The sequence below is a fragment of the Sinocyclocheilus anshuiensis genome, unplaced genomic scaffold (genome assembly GCF_001515605.1).
Source record: "Sinocyclocheilus anshuiensis isolate Anshui unplaced genomic scaffold, SAMN03320099.WGS_v1.1 scaffold701, whole genome shotgun sequence".
NCBI classification, from domain to species: Eukaryota; Metazoa; Chordata; class Actinopteri; order Cypriniformes; family Cyprinidae; genus Sinocyclocheilus; species Sinocyclocheilus anshuiensis.
In genome coordinates, this window is record NW_015539895.1 from 1,366,464 (window position 1) to 1,384,359 (window position 17,896).

General features: G+C 37.0%; 1 protein-coding gene across 1 annotated transcript in view; it reads right to left on the reverse strand.

The window, feature by feature from the left end:
* The window catches only part of LOC107685933 (germ cell-specific gene 1-like protein), a 36,913-nt gene extending 20,152 nt beyond the window's left edge, over positions 1 to 16,761 (reverse strand). Inside the window, exons 1-3 of the mRNA XM_016482698.1 lie at positions 16,303 to 16,761; positions 7,327 to 7,374; positions 2,893 to 3,045 (exon numbers count right to left, since the gene is read on the reverse strand). Of these exons, the coding sequence (XP_016338184.1) occupies positions 2,893 to 3,045; positions 7,327 to 7,374; positions 16,303 to 16,591 (490 nt within the window). The 5' untranslated portion in view covers positions 16,592 to 16,761. The remainder of the gene's footprint in view (positions 1 to 2,892; positions 3,046 to 7,326; positions 7,375 to 16,302) is intronic.
* Positions 16,762 to 17,896: the final 1,135 nt, after the last annotated feature.

Below are 17,896 nucleotides of genomic sequence, written 5' to 3' on the forward strand. Positions count from 1 at the left end.
AAAAGGTGTTCCACAGGGTTCTATTTTAGCACCAGTTTTATTTTCTATTTATATTAATGACCTTGGTCGTGGGATAACCTCAGCTAGAATTCATTTATATGCTGATGACACAATTATTTACACAGTAGCACATTCGGTGAATCAAGCCATAGAGCTCTTGCAAGAATCTTTTCAGTTACTGCAACTGTCATTGTCCAACTTAAAATTGGTTTTAAACTCAAAGAAAACAAAATACATGCTTTTCACTCATTGTCGCACTGAAACAGACTACCCTATTTCAACTTTACAAGGAAAATCTATTGAAAGAGTAAGTTGTTATAAATACTTGGGCATATGGTTGGATGACAAATTGGGATTTTATGTACATGTTGAAAAACTTAAAAAAAAGCTTAGACTAAAATTGGGTTTTCTTTTTTGCTTAAAGAAATTTTTTCTTTTTGAAGCGAGAAAGAGAATTATACAAAGTTGTTTCCTCTCAGTGTTAGATTATGGTGATGTGATTTATATGCATGCAAGTTTATCTTCACTTAAAAAGTTGGACTATGTATACCATGCTGCTTTACGTTTTGTGACGAGTGCTTCTTCACGCACTCATCATTGTATATTGTATGAATTGGTGGGATGGTCCTCTTTGTTTCAAAGAAGGAAAGTGCACATGCTGTTGTTTATCGCTAAGGCACTGTTAGGTAAATTACCAATTTATATCTGCAGTCTTTTATCCTTTTATACATGTAATTACAGCACTAGATCTTCTGCTAAATTACTTTTAAATGTTCCAAGAGTATATTCAGAGCTTGGCAAAACTGCCTTCTCTTTTTTTGCTCCCTCGTTATGGAACGAGTTGCAGAGTGTTATTATGCTGGAAACACTCCCCTCTTTAAATTGTTAAAAAAAAAACTTTTATGGTCTACTCTAAAGGAAACATGTACTTGCTATGAGTAAATGCTTGTTGTTTTTTTGTTTTGTTTTTGTCACAGATTTGTAATCATCTGAATATAGGGCAAACCTTTGTTTGTTTATGTGTTTGTAATTGTTTTATTGTGAAACTTTTTGTGCTGCCATTTTGGCCAGGACTCCCTGGAAGAAGAGATTTGCATCTCAATGGGACTATCCTGGTAAAATAAAGGATAAATAAAATAAAAAATTCTGAAATGTTTAATGCTATTTAAATAATAGTTTTAGTATTTGCAATATTAGTAAAAGTTTAACATTTCTCCTAAAATAAAACTGAAGACATATTAAGACAAAGCTGATATCTCAAAAGTGTAATCTCTGTTAGAGCCATAGCCTTGTGGGCAGCACATCGATGTGAAGCACAACTGCAACTCAGGCAGCATGGGTTCAAATCCCAGCTAATGGTACTTTCCTGCTCCTGTTCAATTCTCACTTGTCCAATCGTTTCCTGTTTCTACTCCTACTGTCCTGACCATTAAAGGTGAAAAACCCCATTGCAATAAAAAAGCAACAGCAACCTCTGAGCAATAAAACATTTTTGTAATGGACTCTTGCAAGAGATAACAGCAAGACAATAAAGAGATCTCCCATGTTTCTCTCCCATTGTCATTTTGGATTCCTTTCGTTCAGAACTTTCTCATGTCTCAGTTTTATTTCTCCTAAGGATTGTTTAGGAGAAACATCTGAGACACTGTTGAGACTCAAATGAGAAATACATGAGAATCACCACTACGTCTCCTGAGGTTAGAAAGAGCAACCACTGAGCAATAAAATATTCCTATAATGGATTCTTGATAGAGATTGCAGCAAGACAATAAAGAGATATTCTCTGTTTCTTCCACCACATTCTCAGTTTTGACTCTTTTTTTTCTCAAATATTTCTCATGTCTCATTTGTTTCTACTTCTATTTCTCCTAAGGAATTTTGTGGAGAAACATCTGAAATGCTGTTGGTACTAAAATGAGAGATATATGAGAATCTCATCTAAGTCTCCTGAGCTTAGGAAAAGCAACCACTGAGCAATAAATTTTTCCTATGGGCTATCATGCAGCTGTCCATTTTGGCATGTGCCTAATCTGGCTAATTTTTTCCAAGTGATGGATACATTTGCGGAAAAATTTTGTAGTTTGAATAGACTGACAACCTGTGATGTCTACAACTAAAGATATGGGAATATTTTCTTCCTTTGAAAAGTTCAAAGCCTATTTAATTTTATCGTAACTTGTGTTTAACTGCTGTCAGCTAACCACGAGAAGGCTCATCTCTGGTTGGGTGATTTCACTCTCTCTCTCTCGGCTGCAGTTGGAATTAAAAAGCATTAAGACCCCAAATGAGCAAGACTATTGGGTATTCAGCAAATCAAATAATCAGAAATTCACTTCTGCTGAGGTTTACCCACGATGCACTAGATTGCAGAGGGAGAGAGATGTAGTCCGGGGAGACCTCTGTTTTCTCCACATCATCTCGTTCTCAAGTCAGTGTGTCTCGAATGTGAAATTACTAGTTAACGGATTCCACTGAATCTTAATAAAACAGTAACATTAACAACAAAAATTAACATTTGTATATCAAGAGGCTTGTTTTAGGTTATTCTGCTCATAAAGTATTATTCTAGTAATAACAATAGAGTGTAAAATATTCACACACACACATATATTAATTATATGTAATATTATATGTAATATCAATTAAGAGATCTTTTAGCACTATTACCGAATCACTAACTTGAAAATTACCAATTTTGAATGATTGCTGAAATTCTGCAGGGATTCACAGATGATGCTGTATGAATTATACAAGCCCAAAACTTTCTATTGTCACCATCATTTGTGACTGTGGTGAGACCAAACAGGCGTCTTTGTATGGGTGTTGAATGTAATGAAGTAATGCACAATTAGTTTCTCTAAGCGTGAGGTGGGGACAAAGGTAGAGGCCTACCTGACAGCACAGTGAAGACTGCGGCGAAGGCATTCAGTTTGAGTCCATCGATCACGTTACTGGAGTGAAAAAGCTCCAGACACATCAGACTGAAGCCAACGACCAGCAGCATGATGTATAGCACCTCAGACACAACTGACAGCCAAAGGACACCTGCAATACACACATACACTGGTGAGCAAAGTGCTCTGCTGTTGCCCCATAATTCTCTCTGTCGTTTTTATTCACACTGTCAGATTCGAGCGGGAATTTAACAACTCGCCCACTGCATATAAAACGGACATGCATTGGACACATTTTTTCATAGTCGTTCTTCTTTATGCTGAGTTCAGTTGGCAAAGAACAGATGGGTGTTTTGAGTTCAGTAAGGTCACTAAGAGATATGAGCATCCGTCTCTAATTACTGCTCCATAAACGAACAGATTACAAATCAAATTTAAATCCGAAAATAAAGGTTTTAGGATTATGAAAAATGTTAAACAGTGAAATGATATGACTTATAATTAATAAATATTTGAGATTATGCACTAATTCTAGGCAACTAATCAAATAAGCTCATTTGTAAAATTGATCATGTAACTCTTTATACAGATGGTCAGATGTACAAGATGCTCTTTGGATCAGCTCAAATAATGCTGGAGAACGTGATCATCAGGTTTTACACAAACCTGTGGAGTTCGTGCAGCTTGAGTTCAATACTGTTCAAACGTTTGAGGTCAGTATGATTTTTAAGTGTTTTTGAAAGTAGTCTCTTATGCTCACCAAGGCTCAGTAGCGGTTTTTGGCACGGGCGAACCGGGCAGCCGCCCGGGGCGGTATTTTTTCATGATACATGGGGGGCGGCACGAGCAGTAAAAAAATAAATAATAATAATCCTCTGCGACGCCGCCGCGAAGCGGTTTTCTATTATCTATCATTTCACTGTGTGGGGAATTGGCAAATTGGCGCCCCTGCTTGCTGAGAAGGTGCCGTGCACAGAAGCTGTGTGAGAAGAGGAAAGGGGAGCGGGGCGCGGCGCGGGGTACAGTTCACCTCTGGGTCTCTCCCAAATGGAACGGACGGGGGGTGGAGGGGAACGGGGGATCCACTGTATAGAGCAATACTCTAATGGAATTAGTGGGCTAAAGTCAGTCACACCTCGACTTTCTTCCAAATAACGCACATTTCATTCATAATATTATAAATACAGGCCTATAGTTCCTGCACATTTTTGTTTTTCTGAATTGTGTGAAATGGCTAATAAAAATAGGTAATACAAAACGATTATGTGGTCACCAAGGTGAATTGGTTTAGTCTTGACTTCTGGTCGTGAGTGACAGTGTTGGGGGGATGGGAAATCTGTTGATTGTCGAGTGCCAAATAAACACAGAGATGGACAGGAAAAGGTCAAAGCCATCAGGTGCCCAATTTAGAAAAAAAAGAAAAGAAGAAGAGGAGAAACGAGCAAAAGATAAAGGTATGCAACTATGTTCTCTCTGTATGATTATTACGGTATCCATGTCATGAATGAAGGGCTAATGTTAATTGGTGGGTATAACTCTTAAGTTTGTTAGCCTTTTTGCTATGATGCTTGCTATGCTTATACAACAATAATTCGGTTTTAACTCAACAAACACGAGATCTAATTTCACCATAATATTGTGCTTTGCAACAAAACTGTTACAAGTTCAGTTATTATTTATTTCCATCAGTTGGGTTAACGTTAGGCCCTGTAATTAGCCAATGGAATTTTCAAATCTGTGTAATTATAATTTAAATCGGACTACTTTTCAAATTGTATTTCATAAACCAACTTCTCAGACGTTTTGTCAAAACGTTATGGGGTTTCAAATCAAAAAATGACTTTCTGTTACAGAACAGGGCTCGAAGGGGGTCTCGCCCAGGGTGTAATTCAATGTAGAACCACCACTGCCAAGGCTGCATTTATTTGATCAAAAACACAGTAAAAAAAAAACAGTAATATTGTGAAATATTATTGCAATTCAAAATTGTTGTTTTTTTTATTTTAATGCAAAAAGAAGCATTTGTACTCTGTAATGGTGTTGAATACTCCAAAAAGGAATGCATAAACAGTCCTAAGTAATTATTAGAAGTCAACTTTCTCTTTAGCTGCAATTTGAAAAGCAATGCTGCCCTTGTGTTTTAAACCACCTGTTGGCAACAGGATATGTCATGCTTTACACTAACTCAAACATACCATGTTCAATCTGCACCAAACTTCACATTTTTGATAAAAGTCCTGGCTTGAAGACATCTACATGCCAATATTCAGCTATAGTCATATCACCACCAGGTGGCAGCAGGAAGTCTGGCACATGTATAAATGACTTTGACATGTTCTTCCTATATTTACCACTTTAAAAGCATATTGCCCACCGTTCGCTGTTTTCCTAAAGCCACCGGGTGGCGGTGAGTCCAGGTGCGAGGGCCCTTTCATCGCTGCTTGCAGCTTTAATTTTATTTATAAACGTATTTTTGAGAGATTAGGGAAACATCTAACTGTATCCATCAGACTGACTCCAGGGTGTTTCCATAACAGCAATCAGCTCCTCCTAATTCGTAGAATTCCTATTCACCCCAGAGTTTTCTCAAAGGAGAACTCTGTAGAGATAGAGGCTGTTTTGGTTTGAGAACATAACACTATTTTGCTTACTTTGAACATTCAGAGTTTACCTTACAGTCTAGCTGCTGCTGCAACACCTGTGCTACCCATTATCCACTGTGAAATTTGACTTCATTTGGGGTTTCCCAATGCATTCCCTCACATGCGTTGAATAAAAGATGACAGACTTTGAGAGAAAAGCAGGTGGTGAGTGATTAAAGCATCTTAACCTGAAATATGATGGCATTATGCAATATTAATGTCTGGAGTGTTTGTCTTCAAGAGTTCAAACAAAATGCGGCACCTTTGAAAGTCCGCCTAACATTTTTCAGAGGCAACTATAAACATGCGAACAATAAACAAATGTGTCAATTTTCTCTGGGGCTCCTTGAGGCAGTCCCAGAGAAAAGCACTGTTTGAGGGCTTGATATTGTCTGAGCTGTGGTGTCATTGAGAGGATAGAGATAGAAGCACTAAATCTTCTGTCGGCCTGACCTGAGCATATTTGGTAGTCATAAATCAAATTTCTCATTCTAATGTTTGCACAAACAATTTTTTGACAAGCTTCTGTACAAGACAACACTCAGATAGAGGGGTGAATCTGAAAACACTTCAATCAAAATGCACTAACACCATCACTCTTCAGCTGATTCCACAAATATCCGCAGCTTTGTATCAAATGTGATTATCACTGGAGACCTTGAGAATCAGTCATGACTTAAAAGATAAAAACCGGGGTCTAAAGAGAACAGAGAATGGTGTAGTTTGCCTTGCAAATGTTCTCCCCTGAAACTATAGCAGATGTAATTTGCGAGCAAAATTCATTTTCCTTTTTGATTGCGGAGTATTATCTCCAGATTTGTTCAAGGCAAGATGTATTATGCAGTAGACCCCTGAACTGAAAAAAAAAATTAATATTCTAAATTATATTTCCCCTGTGAAGGCTTTGTCACCGCAAAGAAAACATCAGCAATAAAGCATGCCATTAAAATGATTTTTAGTAAAGGAACGCATTAAGTTATCAATGTTCACTCTCTTACCGTTTAAGTATGTTAACAGTGGACACACAAGTTTCACATTAGAATTGTCTTTTTTGTTTTTCTCATATTATGTATTGTGTTTAACAGCATTCTGTGAAGGAAATGTCATTTTTCCTAAATATTTCCACACTTTTGTAACTAGGCTGATTAGAAATTATGCACTGAAAATAATCTATTCACAAGGGATATTTCCTTTGTCTTTGAAGTTAAAACCTCATTTATAATTGATTTTCAAACTTTAAGATTAAAGGTCTTGGCCTGGGACAAGAATAATAGTATAAATTATACATAAAGGGTATTTGAAAAGCATGAAAAAGGTTGCCCCAGTTTAAATGTGTACAACGTTGAAATCTGTATAATTGAACCCCTGCCACATAAAAGTGGCTGCTGGAGAAATACCCTCACCCTCTACTAAAGAGTGACATTGCAGCACAGTCTTTTTTTATACACCCTTTTTATTCATAGAATAGTGGAAAGAAGAAAAGGAATGATGGAGAAGGGGAAAGGATCAAGAAATGTCCACATGTCCTAACAGACCACAACTCTAATACAATTTTTTTATCACACTGTGATGATCACAGCTTGCCATACTTAAAGTGCATAACCTGTATTGGCCTGCAGAATGTGAACATTCACTCAAACATGCATATATCAGCTAATGTACCACAAAGCATGCATCAGATAATAAAGCAGGGATGCTCCAAGGCGGACATAAGAGATCCGTCATTTGTAAGTTTCGGTGTGTGCTGTCGGACAAGCCTGAATGGCACTCTAATGACAGCCATTACTCACCTCTCTCAGATGCTGGGGCCAGATCAATAAAACTCCTGCATTTCTCACCTGGAAAGACACAAGACGACCGAAGAGTTAACATCTGTGCTCTACAAACTCTTTTTGTGTACTGAGATTCAGGGGGCTCAGCTTCATCTTTACAGTGCTGTTTTCCAGTGATAAGACAGCTTTAGCAGTCTGCTTCCCCTTGGATCAATCCATCACTTCAGTTTTTGTTTAAAGACAGGGCTCTACACTTACTTTTCTTTTTAGGAGCACTTGTGCTCCCAATTAAAAAATAAAAAATAGGAGCACCTTCTGATCAATATTACAAGGTGATATTTGACTTCTCAAAGTGATTTACAGGGGCTTTTTTTTTTACCTTTGTAATGGCATTTTTTATAACTTTATTAAAAGTGACATCTTCTGTGTCAAATAAAAAAAATATAAGCTTTTTCAAAATTTCTAATTAAAACAATAGAATAGGAAGAATAAGTTACCGCTCAAATGAAATCAGTTTTGACAAAATTAATTTGCTTTTCAGAGGTGGCAAAGAAGAACACAAAAGTGGCATGTAGGTACATTTACAGACGTTTAATGAGGCTCAGAGGTGGCATGAGTGCAATTAAATTCATAAATTCATGTTGAGATGAATGTTTTAAATATAAAAATTTGAATATGAAAATATTAAATTATTTACTTTAATAATAGAAATATTATTTCTATTTAATAATAGAAATATTAAATGATACTTTAAAAATGAAATTAAAACTGCCAGTAGGTGGCGTCAAGTCATTTTTATCACCGAATCATTCATTCAATTGATTTGTTGGAACGGCTAGTTCATTCACGAATGAAGCAAGTGACTTGATGCGTCCCAATGTGCCTACTTATAATACGCCCTTAAAGTATGTACTCTTTTGGTGATGAAAAAGTACACACTTTTGAATGTGAGGAAGAAGAGTAGGCCAGCTTTGGGACATACTATCACGTCATACAATTGCGTCTTTAATGGACTGCTCTGTCGCATAGTAACATCATCTGCAATTAAATATATCACAGATAATAGTAAATAAATATTTTAACCAGGTTAACTGTTGATTAACTCAAACTCCTTTATCTAAACCTCTCTACTTACCTCTCAGGCGCACACATCCGCAATGTTTGCAGTTTGTTTTTAGCGCTTTTTATTATTTGTGTTATTAGATCTGAACCGAATTATTTGCCAAAGCGCAATGGATTGAGGGCAATATTATCCATTATCCACACGGATCCACACTTTTTAGGATGGATAGTATGAACATTAGGACGCAGGGCAAATCTTTATGAATGGGTAATTGAATCATTTACTCACTAGATTCGTTTAAAAATGCACGTTCATTCATAAACGAAACATGGCTGTGTTTGTTTGGAGATGCGCAGCTGCTCAGCTGTGACTTTGACGAACTGTGTTCGTTGACAAACTAGACTAGAGCAAAATCAGGCAATAGTGTTGTAGTCAGACAATGTAAGTCAATTAATATTAACTTCTTGTTTATTGAACTGTATTAAATCAATATCACATTTACAAACTCCCTTATAATCTTTAAAAGCTGTAACTCACCTTAATTCATCGCGATCTCATAAAGTTCCATATAATAAACAAAACTCTCTCCACTGCACAATGAATCTTATATTTACATCGTGTCTACACACTTCCTTTGTTATAATGAGAGGATTCGTGAACTTGCATAACTCAGCACTGAACAAAACTCTGGTGTTTTGAGCAGTGAGTGGATTCTGATTAACATTGCGTTCAAGGAATCAAGAGATATCATGTCTGTGATACATTACTCACCGCTGCAAAAACACGTTGCAAGCACAAACCTTTGAAGCTCCCCTGAGAGCAAACATGCTGATCGGGTCAGTCGCACTGGTGCTCCTAAATATTTTTTCATAGTCGTTTGCAGTACCCAGTTTTCAGTCGCATACGGAGCCCCGCACATGACATGCAAGAAAAAATAAATAAATCGTGTACACGATTTACTAATTTGTTCCCTCGATGTACTAAAACGTGCACACGATTACTATTTCGTTCCCTCGATTTGCTAAATCGTGTGCACAATTTACTAATTCTTTCTCTCGATTTATAAATCGTGTGCACGATTTAGCAAATCGAGGGAACAAATTAGTAAATCGTGAGCACAATTTATAAATCGAGGGAACAAAATAGTAAATCGTGCGCACGATTTAGCCTACAATTTTTTCCCTGCATGCATGCCATGGCTCCGTAGTTGCAAATGCGGCTGAAATGGTCGCACTGTGGTGTTTCTTAGTGTTAACCTCTGTGTTATTTCAGTGTCTGTCAGATGTTTTTGATTGTGATACACACACACACACACACGCTCGCTCGCTCGCTCGCTCGCTTATTTATTTATTTATTAATATATTTATTTATTCACACTCACTGCTTAACGTCATGTTAAATTGATAGCATACAGCATGATTTTCCTGTAACTAATCACTTGCAATCATATAAATCTGTAGAGAGTCTGTACTTGCTTCGATAAAACAAGTAAACCAAAATAACTGTTGTAATAAAGATTGTCCTGTGTCTTTGGGCTAGAACAGAGTTTTTGGTGCATTCTCTCAAATAGGAATTTTAATTAAACTGGTGAGGATAATTTGAGACTTAAGGCCATTTCTTCATAAAACTTTAGTCTGCAACTGCAAGTTTTAATAATAATCTTGCCAGTGGAGGGGTACAAGAAGATGCTTAGCTTTGCCTAAAGGACAGAGGTCAAATAGAAGTGAGAGATGATCCAAAGTAACATGATAATGTGAAGACAACAACATATTAAAGTATGCACAGAAAACATTTCAAACTATTTCATGTGGAAATATTGGGATTGTCATATTTCCATTTCCTTTTGTGTCTATTTGTGGCTCAAAGTTCTCTTACAATGTGGCCCAGTTCAAATAATTTAATAAATATATTGGCACTACTGTGTAAGTCTGCAGACACAACACTCATAATTCCAGGCTTGTCAGACTCAACAAAACTTTATGTACTGCATTGTCTACATTACAGATCCCACACGCTTTTCAATGTTTTATTACCTTAGGAAATCAAGATTCAAAGTAGCATTTAAAAACTTGGCTAAAGTACAAAAGCAGTTCAAATGAATGCCGATAAATTGCACTGCCAAACAGCCAGGAAGAATTCGATTTTTGAAGGTTCAATCAGTGAAATCAAAAGAAAGGATATGCCACTTGTGGGTCCTTACAGAAACCTACCCTGTAGTGACAGCAGAAGTAAAGAAAGTAGTTTAGACTGTGACTGATCACACATTAGGTTGCCACTGAACATGACAGGGAGTCATATTCTGGATTTCATATTCTGGACCTTCTAAGTGCACTTCTTTTCTCATTACATCTCCCCTGAGCTTTTGTTCCTCAGTAAATAAGGTCCCTAGAGGGAGTTTAATCCTTCTGCCAGGCAGATAAGTGGCCTGTGGTAACCTCTCCTCAATTTGAATAAGGAATCTCACTGCACCAGGAGAAATACATTAACCGATTCCAAAAACGGCCAGTGATGCAAGAATGAGTAATTTAATTTCTAGTGGGCTTTATTTCACCATTTACGTGAGGCACTTGTGGTAATCATTTCATTTATATCAATAACATGGAATGTCTACAATGATTCATCATTTTAGTCCCTTTTTTGGATACAGACTCATTTGTAAACTGGTCACACACACATGAAAATAGAGCTATTCTTAAAAAAGAAATCTATTCTTAAATCTTAAAAAGAAAAGCTGCCATTTCAAAGTTATTCAAGAAAGCTATGCGCAGTCTATGAATCTATATGCTTTTACCATTTGAATACTATTAGGGCTGTCGCGATTCGTCGATTTTATTCGACTATTCGATTTTTTTAAATCCTCGACTTCATTTTGCTTGCGTAGACTAACCGGTGTAGTGCCGAAATTTGCACCCTGCCAGATTATGCACCCCCTAGTATTGGTAGGTTTAGGAGTAGGTGTGGGGGAGGGGTTAGGATTAGGCAATCAGGTAGCGACTTCAATGAGGGGGTGCATAATCTGGCAGGGGTGCAGAATTCGGCACAACACCGGCAAAATACCGGAAGTGGCGCATTTCATGGATGAGAATCCATAAAACACATTATTAGACTGATCCCAAGGCTGCATGATATATTAAACCCATTTAAAAATCATAATTAAGCATAATTGTGAATTCACAAGCGCTACAATTTAATTATATTCGATGCAGTTCTAATACAGTATATGCGCTTTAATTATTTACATGCGTGTAGGTTAAGTACATGCGTCACACAGCGGCTCTGTTCACAGTAGTTCCACGGGAACTGTTATCATTTACATGTGTAGAGCGTCTCAAACCCCATCTCTGCATGTTGTTGTGAGTTTGGGTTTATTATAACGTTCATCTGGGAACGCAACATGCGCCATTTCATCAGATGTGTAAGGTAAATAATTTATAAATCTACACAAACACAGGCGAATACATAGTGGTTTCAAAATAAAAGCTCAAACCCTCACTCTGAGTTTACACGTTTTGATGTCCACATATTTTTTGATTACAGTGGCTATAGCATTTCTGTCCTAAAGAAATGGCCAAATATTAAAGATTAAGTGGACATTTGAATGAATGATGCTTGGTCAATATTAAACAAGTATTAGATCGGACACAAATGTGTAAAAATAATCATCAGGCCGTTGGCGCCCTCTGCAGGCCTTTGTTGTAATGCGTAATGTACATTAGCTCTATTGTTTATAATACATTATGTATTTTAACAGTTTTGTTCAATAAAACCATATGATTTCTTGCTTTTGATACTTTATTTGAACTAATTATTATTTCCTCATTGCGATTATATATGTATTTTAAGTAATTTTAAAGGATATTGTTCACTTACATCTATTTTTATTACCACAAAAAATTGATTATAATTATAGGGCCCTATGAAATCCGTTTTATTTCCAATTTCAGGTTTTTTTTTTTTTCATTTTCATTTTTCTATACTCTGTTTTAATGGTTAAATTAAATTTTCAATCAAAAGCATCTCCAATTAATTTATTTTATTTAAAAAAAATCTATAACTATAAATTTAAACTATAATTATAATTAAATTTTTTTCTTTTTTTTCAGAAATACTGCAGATTTACATTTTTCTCCTTAATAAATTCTGGTAAATAATATTTCTGATAAATACTCCTTTAAAAAGTTTTTTTTTTTATTATAATTTTATTATTAGTAGACTAGAACATGTGAATACTATCTTAGGCACAATGTGATGCAATTGTATCACATACATATTAAGAAGAATAAGCATTTCATTTTCCAATGCCTACCCAGTGGGAATCAGAATGACATGGGCTGACTCATTCATTATGGATTTAAAAGCTGTAATCATCTGCATTCAATTCATTCCTGTTCTTCCAATATTCCATAGGAATAAAGACCCCTGACTTTTGATTGACCTCTAATGAGTTTAATCTGCTATCTGAGGTTGGTGGAGGGTAATTGCATTGGTAATGAAAGTGGATGATTTGATGGCCATTAGCATTATTATGTGGTACTGTGATCAGACAATGGGCAAAGAGAAGAGATCTTTAAGTATGATTTATTAATTAGCACGCTATGTTTTCATGCTCGCTATGAATTTGGCTGTGCCACTCCACCACCGGAACTATCAGTCAAATTCTTGGACATTTTAGTCACTTTATAAATCTTTGCAGTTATTGATGGCTCTGCAGTATAGGCAGTTAAGCTGCTTCTATATTTACACATGAAAGGGGTTCAAAACATCACCAAGATGTTAAGAGAATTGACAAAATTGTCAATTGACATCCCGTGGTAACTAGGATTTACACAAGCTTCAGTCTGGATCCAGAACACCTGAGAAGAGATGATGCCAACCCCTCAGAGGACCTCAGATGATGCCAACCCTGAAACAACATACAGAACTACCACATTTTGCTATAAGTTTGATTGCATCATATAATAATTGCTGTTAATAGTGTTCATCGTCTGTTTTATTACGTCTTAAATTGATTTTTCCGTACTGCTGGTTCGTCTGGTCAGAGGAGAACTGGCCCCCCGACTGAGCCTGGTTTCTCCCAAGGTTTTTTCTCCATTCTGTCACCGATGGAGTTTTGGTTCCTTGCCGCTGTCGCCTCTGGCTTGCTTAGTTGGGGACACTTCATTTCCAGCGATACCGTTGACTTGATTGCAAAGATACTATTTAAACTGAGCTGGATGTTGACATCACTGAATTCAATGATGAACTGTCTTTAACTGAAAAATTTGTGTTTACTATTGTCATTTTGCATTATTGACACTATTTTCCTAATTAATGCTGTTCAGTTGCTTTGACACAATCTGTATTGTTAAAAGCGCTATATAAATAAAGGTGACTTGACTTGACTTGACTTGACAAAAGCAACTGACAACTGACCAGCTGTCAAAACCATCTTGACTTTGGTTTACTTTCTTGATTTCTTCTACTCATGCCCCGATAAGTCTGTAAGATGACATTGCATGCGCAAATGTTATAGGTTTAGAATATTATGTTAATGATGATAATAAATCATTACACGAAGATTGTGTGGATGTGTGATGAGCTTTCAGCACAAAGCTTGTCTAACACCGTTCTCAGATTAATCATAAATCCCACTGATCACTAGATAGAAGAGAATGTCAACAGCAATGCTTACCAAAATAGAAAAAAAACTCATTAAGTCACATAACTTAATCCTCATCAGTGTAACACACACTGACCTTCTCGCTCCCTTTTACAAAGTCTGTTAGATTAAATTGAATACAATACTAAACTTTCTGTTTATGTCTGCGTATTGAAGACATTATGTCAGTAAGTCTGTGATTATTCTGAAAACCGATTTAATTAAACAAGAAGCAAAAGACACAGCGATATTTTCCTTTCATATTCTATTCCTTTTGCAGGATAATCTTGATGTATGTTCACTAACCAATAATTCACAATGATCTAGCATAGAATTTGTGACTAAACTTACCCGTCTGATTAGAAAAAAAACATTTTAAAGAGCGCATCCTTTGAAAATATGAGGCTATCCAAGATCTGCTTATTTCACTGTGTTCCATGGGGAATGTGGTTATCTAATGGTGCCTTTACCAACTTCCTCAAAACTCAATGGGCCTCATTCATGAAACACGAGCAGAACGAATTTTTGTGTAAATCGTTCGTAAAGCCGTTCTGACGTAAATTTTTGGATTCATGAAAGTGTTCGTATTTTCAAAATGTTAGTTGGTATGAAAGAAATTTACACCTGCTCCCTACCATGTGTAAATGGTGCGTAAAACGTTCTGTGTTCTTTTTGGCAAACTGATGACACTGAATTTTGATGCACTGCCATCATAATATTTTACAAGGTCGTTTGCCCCGTTTTTTTTTTTTTTGGTAGCTGGGAGTTTGCTTGTCACTTTCACTTTTTACCCAGCCGTCCAATCAATGGAGGAGGGGCGGGACAAATACTACACCGACCAATCATCCTACTTGTACAACAACTGAACAACAATAGAGAAGTTCATATTGCTGGTTACTGAATTTTTATATTCAGTAATATTCTTAAAATGAGATACTAGTAATATGTTACTGCCGTGGATATTTCAAATCATAGCAACCAAAGCGTCTCTCAGGCTCAGCTAGAAAAACGCTGTGCCACCAAAGCGTCCAGCACCACCAGCTGGCCGTTTTAAAGTCCGCGTGAACCGGAAGTTGCTGCCGACTTTATTTCAGTGTAGTGACGTATTTCCATCTGAAACGGAATATTGAATAGAGGGCATGGGCACGCTCCTCCTCTCTGTCTCTCACTCATAGCAATCTAACTGTTGGAGGGGTGTGTTTAAGGATATTCGGCCCAAGCCGTCAAACTGGAGTCAAACCTGAGAGAGTAGACCAGAATATTCCACTGCGTTTCTGGACACGCAATTTACGTAGCTGTAATTCATAGGCGGGGATTATGCTAATTGTGAATGAGCGCGCAAGTTCATTAACATACACATGTTTAACTATCAGATCTGATGTGTACGAAGTGTTTGTGAATTCGGAGGAGAGTTTTCGGGAAGGTCCGTTTTACGCGCAAATTACTCAGAATTTACTCCAATATTTACGAATGTTTCATGAATGAGGCCCAATGAGAGTAAGTAAATCCTGACAGATGTTTCCAAAGCTGCTGGCACACAACCCCTCAAATCTATTGCGCAAAACATTCACACTGCTTTACACACGACCTGTTGAAGTTTTCCCCACAGTGCAAGAACACCCTATATAATTTAATTATATATAATTTAATAATTTTACTGAATGTTAATGGACATTAATTGACAGATATCATCTAAATAAGCAGGTTCTTTTGTTTAACTTGTTTAATAATGCACAAGCTTTTCACCTGCATGTCTAAAACTCTAAAAATGAACTGAAGGGAAGGGTTGTAACACTTTCCCACATACTGGACCCACAAAGACAACACAAATGTGTATATCGGCCACATTTAAGTGACTAACACAAACACACTGTTATGTTTTTAAAGTTGCTATATGTTTATTTATTATTTTTTTTTACTATACTGTACATATTATAAATTAAAATGTTTCGGTAACACTTTAGGGACCAATTCTATCAACTTGTTGCTATTAGCATGCATGTTACTAGCATATTAGCTGTTTATTAGTACGTTTTCAAATGTAAATCAAAAAAGCCCATGTAGAGAGTGAGGTAGATAGCACGTAATAACAGCACTCTTTGACATTAATTTACACCGTTTAGGGATTCATTTCAAAATGTAGAGGACAAATATGGGAATGTTATATCAAAGTTTGAGACATAAACAGCCAAAAAACAGCCAGTTTCAGACAAATAAGCAATAAAAACCACCCAGCCTCACTGAATGACTTGGCTTTGAAATTTTAAATGTAACGGACTTAACGAACTCTCACCTCCTCCATGGATATTCTCCTCACAAGAGTACCAGATCCCCGTGTGAAAATGCCTAAAGAGAAATCGGTCGTCACCAGTTTCCCAGCTATAGTGAACTTTACTCGGGTCTGTCTCGTTCACCCCATAGTCAATACAATGATGCCGTCTTTCCTTACTGCAGTTGGGTTTGGGGACCCTCTGAGTCCCTTCGCACCAGTAGGTCGTGATGAACGCCGTCGTTGAGAATAAGACTGCCAGAAGATTTAACCCCACAGACAGCAGAGCACGGCATTTTCGAGTGGTCTTCATAGTCCTGTAAGAACTGGCTCACACACTTGAAAAATCTTGATCGGTGTGAGGAAAGCGCAGCGGTTGCGCTCACCTCACCTCTGCTCACCGGCCCGAAGTGACAGTGACAGGTTTGATCTTCACACATATGAAATGAGCGTCACTCCTCTGGTGCTCGCAGGTGGAGACAGACGTGACTCAAGTAAGAAAGACCTCTGAGGCATCTTTGAGACAAGCACTCATGCTGCCAACTGTTGTGATTCTCTCTCTCTCTCTCTCTCTTTCTCTCTCTCGCTCTCTCTGCGCGCGCGTGTCTCCCTTTCCTATTATTTATTTCATTCTTGCACTACTGTCTAGTAGGCTGCAGATGTGAAACTGTTTTTAGAACCTATTGGGATCATCAGTCTATTTTGTAAAAGTAATCATGGCTCAATGACGTCAGTGTGCGAATTATACAAAGACTTTACTTTTTTTCTGGGACTTGTTTTTAGTAGGATATATTTATTTATTTTTATTTTAAATTTTTTGTTCTTTGGTGGGTCAAGCAAAGTTAGCCAACCCTTAATTGTCTCATAGACTTAATAAAAGCCCCTTTCACACACAGTAAATTGCTGTAAAATTACCGGAACCGGAAATCACTGTGACGTTCTGTCTTTTTGGAAAGCACCATTCTGTCAGTTTCAAAATACCAGTAAATTCTGTGACATCATTAAATGGAAGTGACCTCTAAACGCCTGTGCATCCAGGCGTTGTGTTTGTAAACATGGAGGGGGAAACGCGGTCAGTGTTTTTGTTGATGTTTTAATTTTTGTGTCAAACATTCATATTCATGCAGTGCTTTTGGCCCAGACACATTGCATTAGACAAATTCAAACTGAACTACAGCGCAGGGATGATTGCATCATCTGCATCAGAAAGTTATGATTGGCCCAAAGTAGACGTCTTACGTCAGCGCGTTCTGAACTTGTACGTGCTCACACCGGTAATCTCATTCTGCGTTCATACTTCCCACAGAGCGCATTACCGGTAATTTACTGGTAATGTTACAACTTCTCATACCGGTAAATTACCGGAACGAATTTACCAGTATTTTTGAAAAGATCCTGTTCACTGATCTCTGAACGGTAATTTACCAGTAAAGACTGTATGTGTGAAAGGGGCTAAAGACTGTAAATTGTGATTTTATATGTGACGAGAAAATCTAACAGACAATAACACTTTTGTCATTGTACTTAAAGCGCTGGAGCGACGTACGTACTGTTGTACTTTTAGTATGGTTACCTCCAAGCGAACGCGACTTTTGTTTTATATATATATATATATATA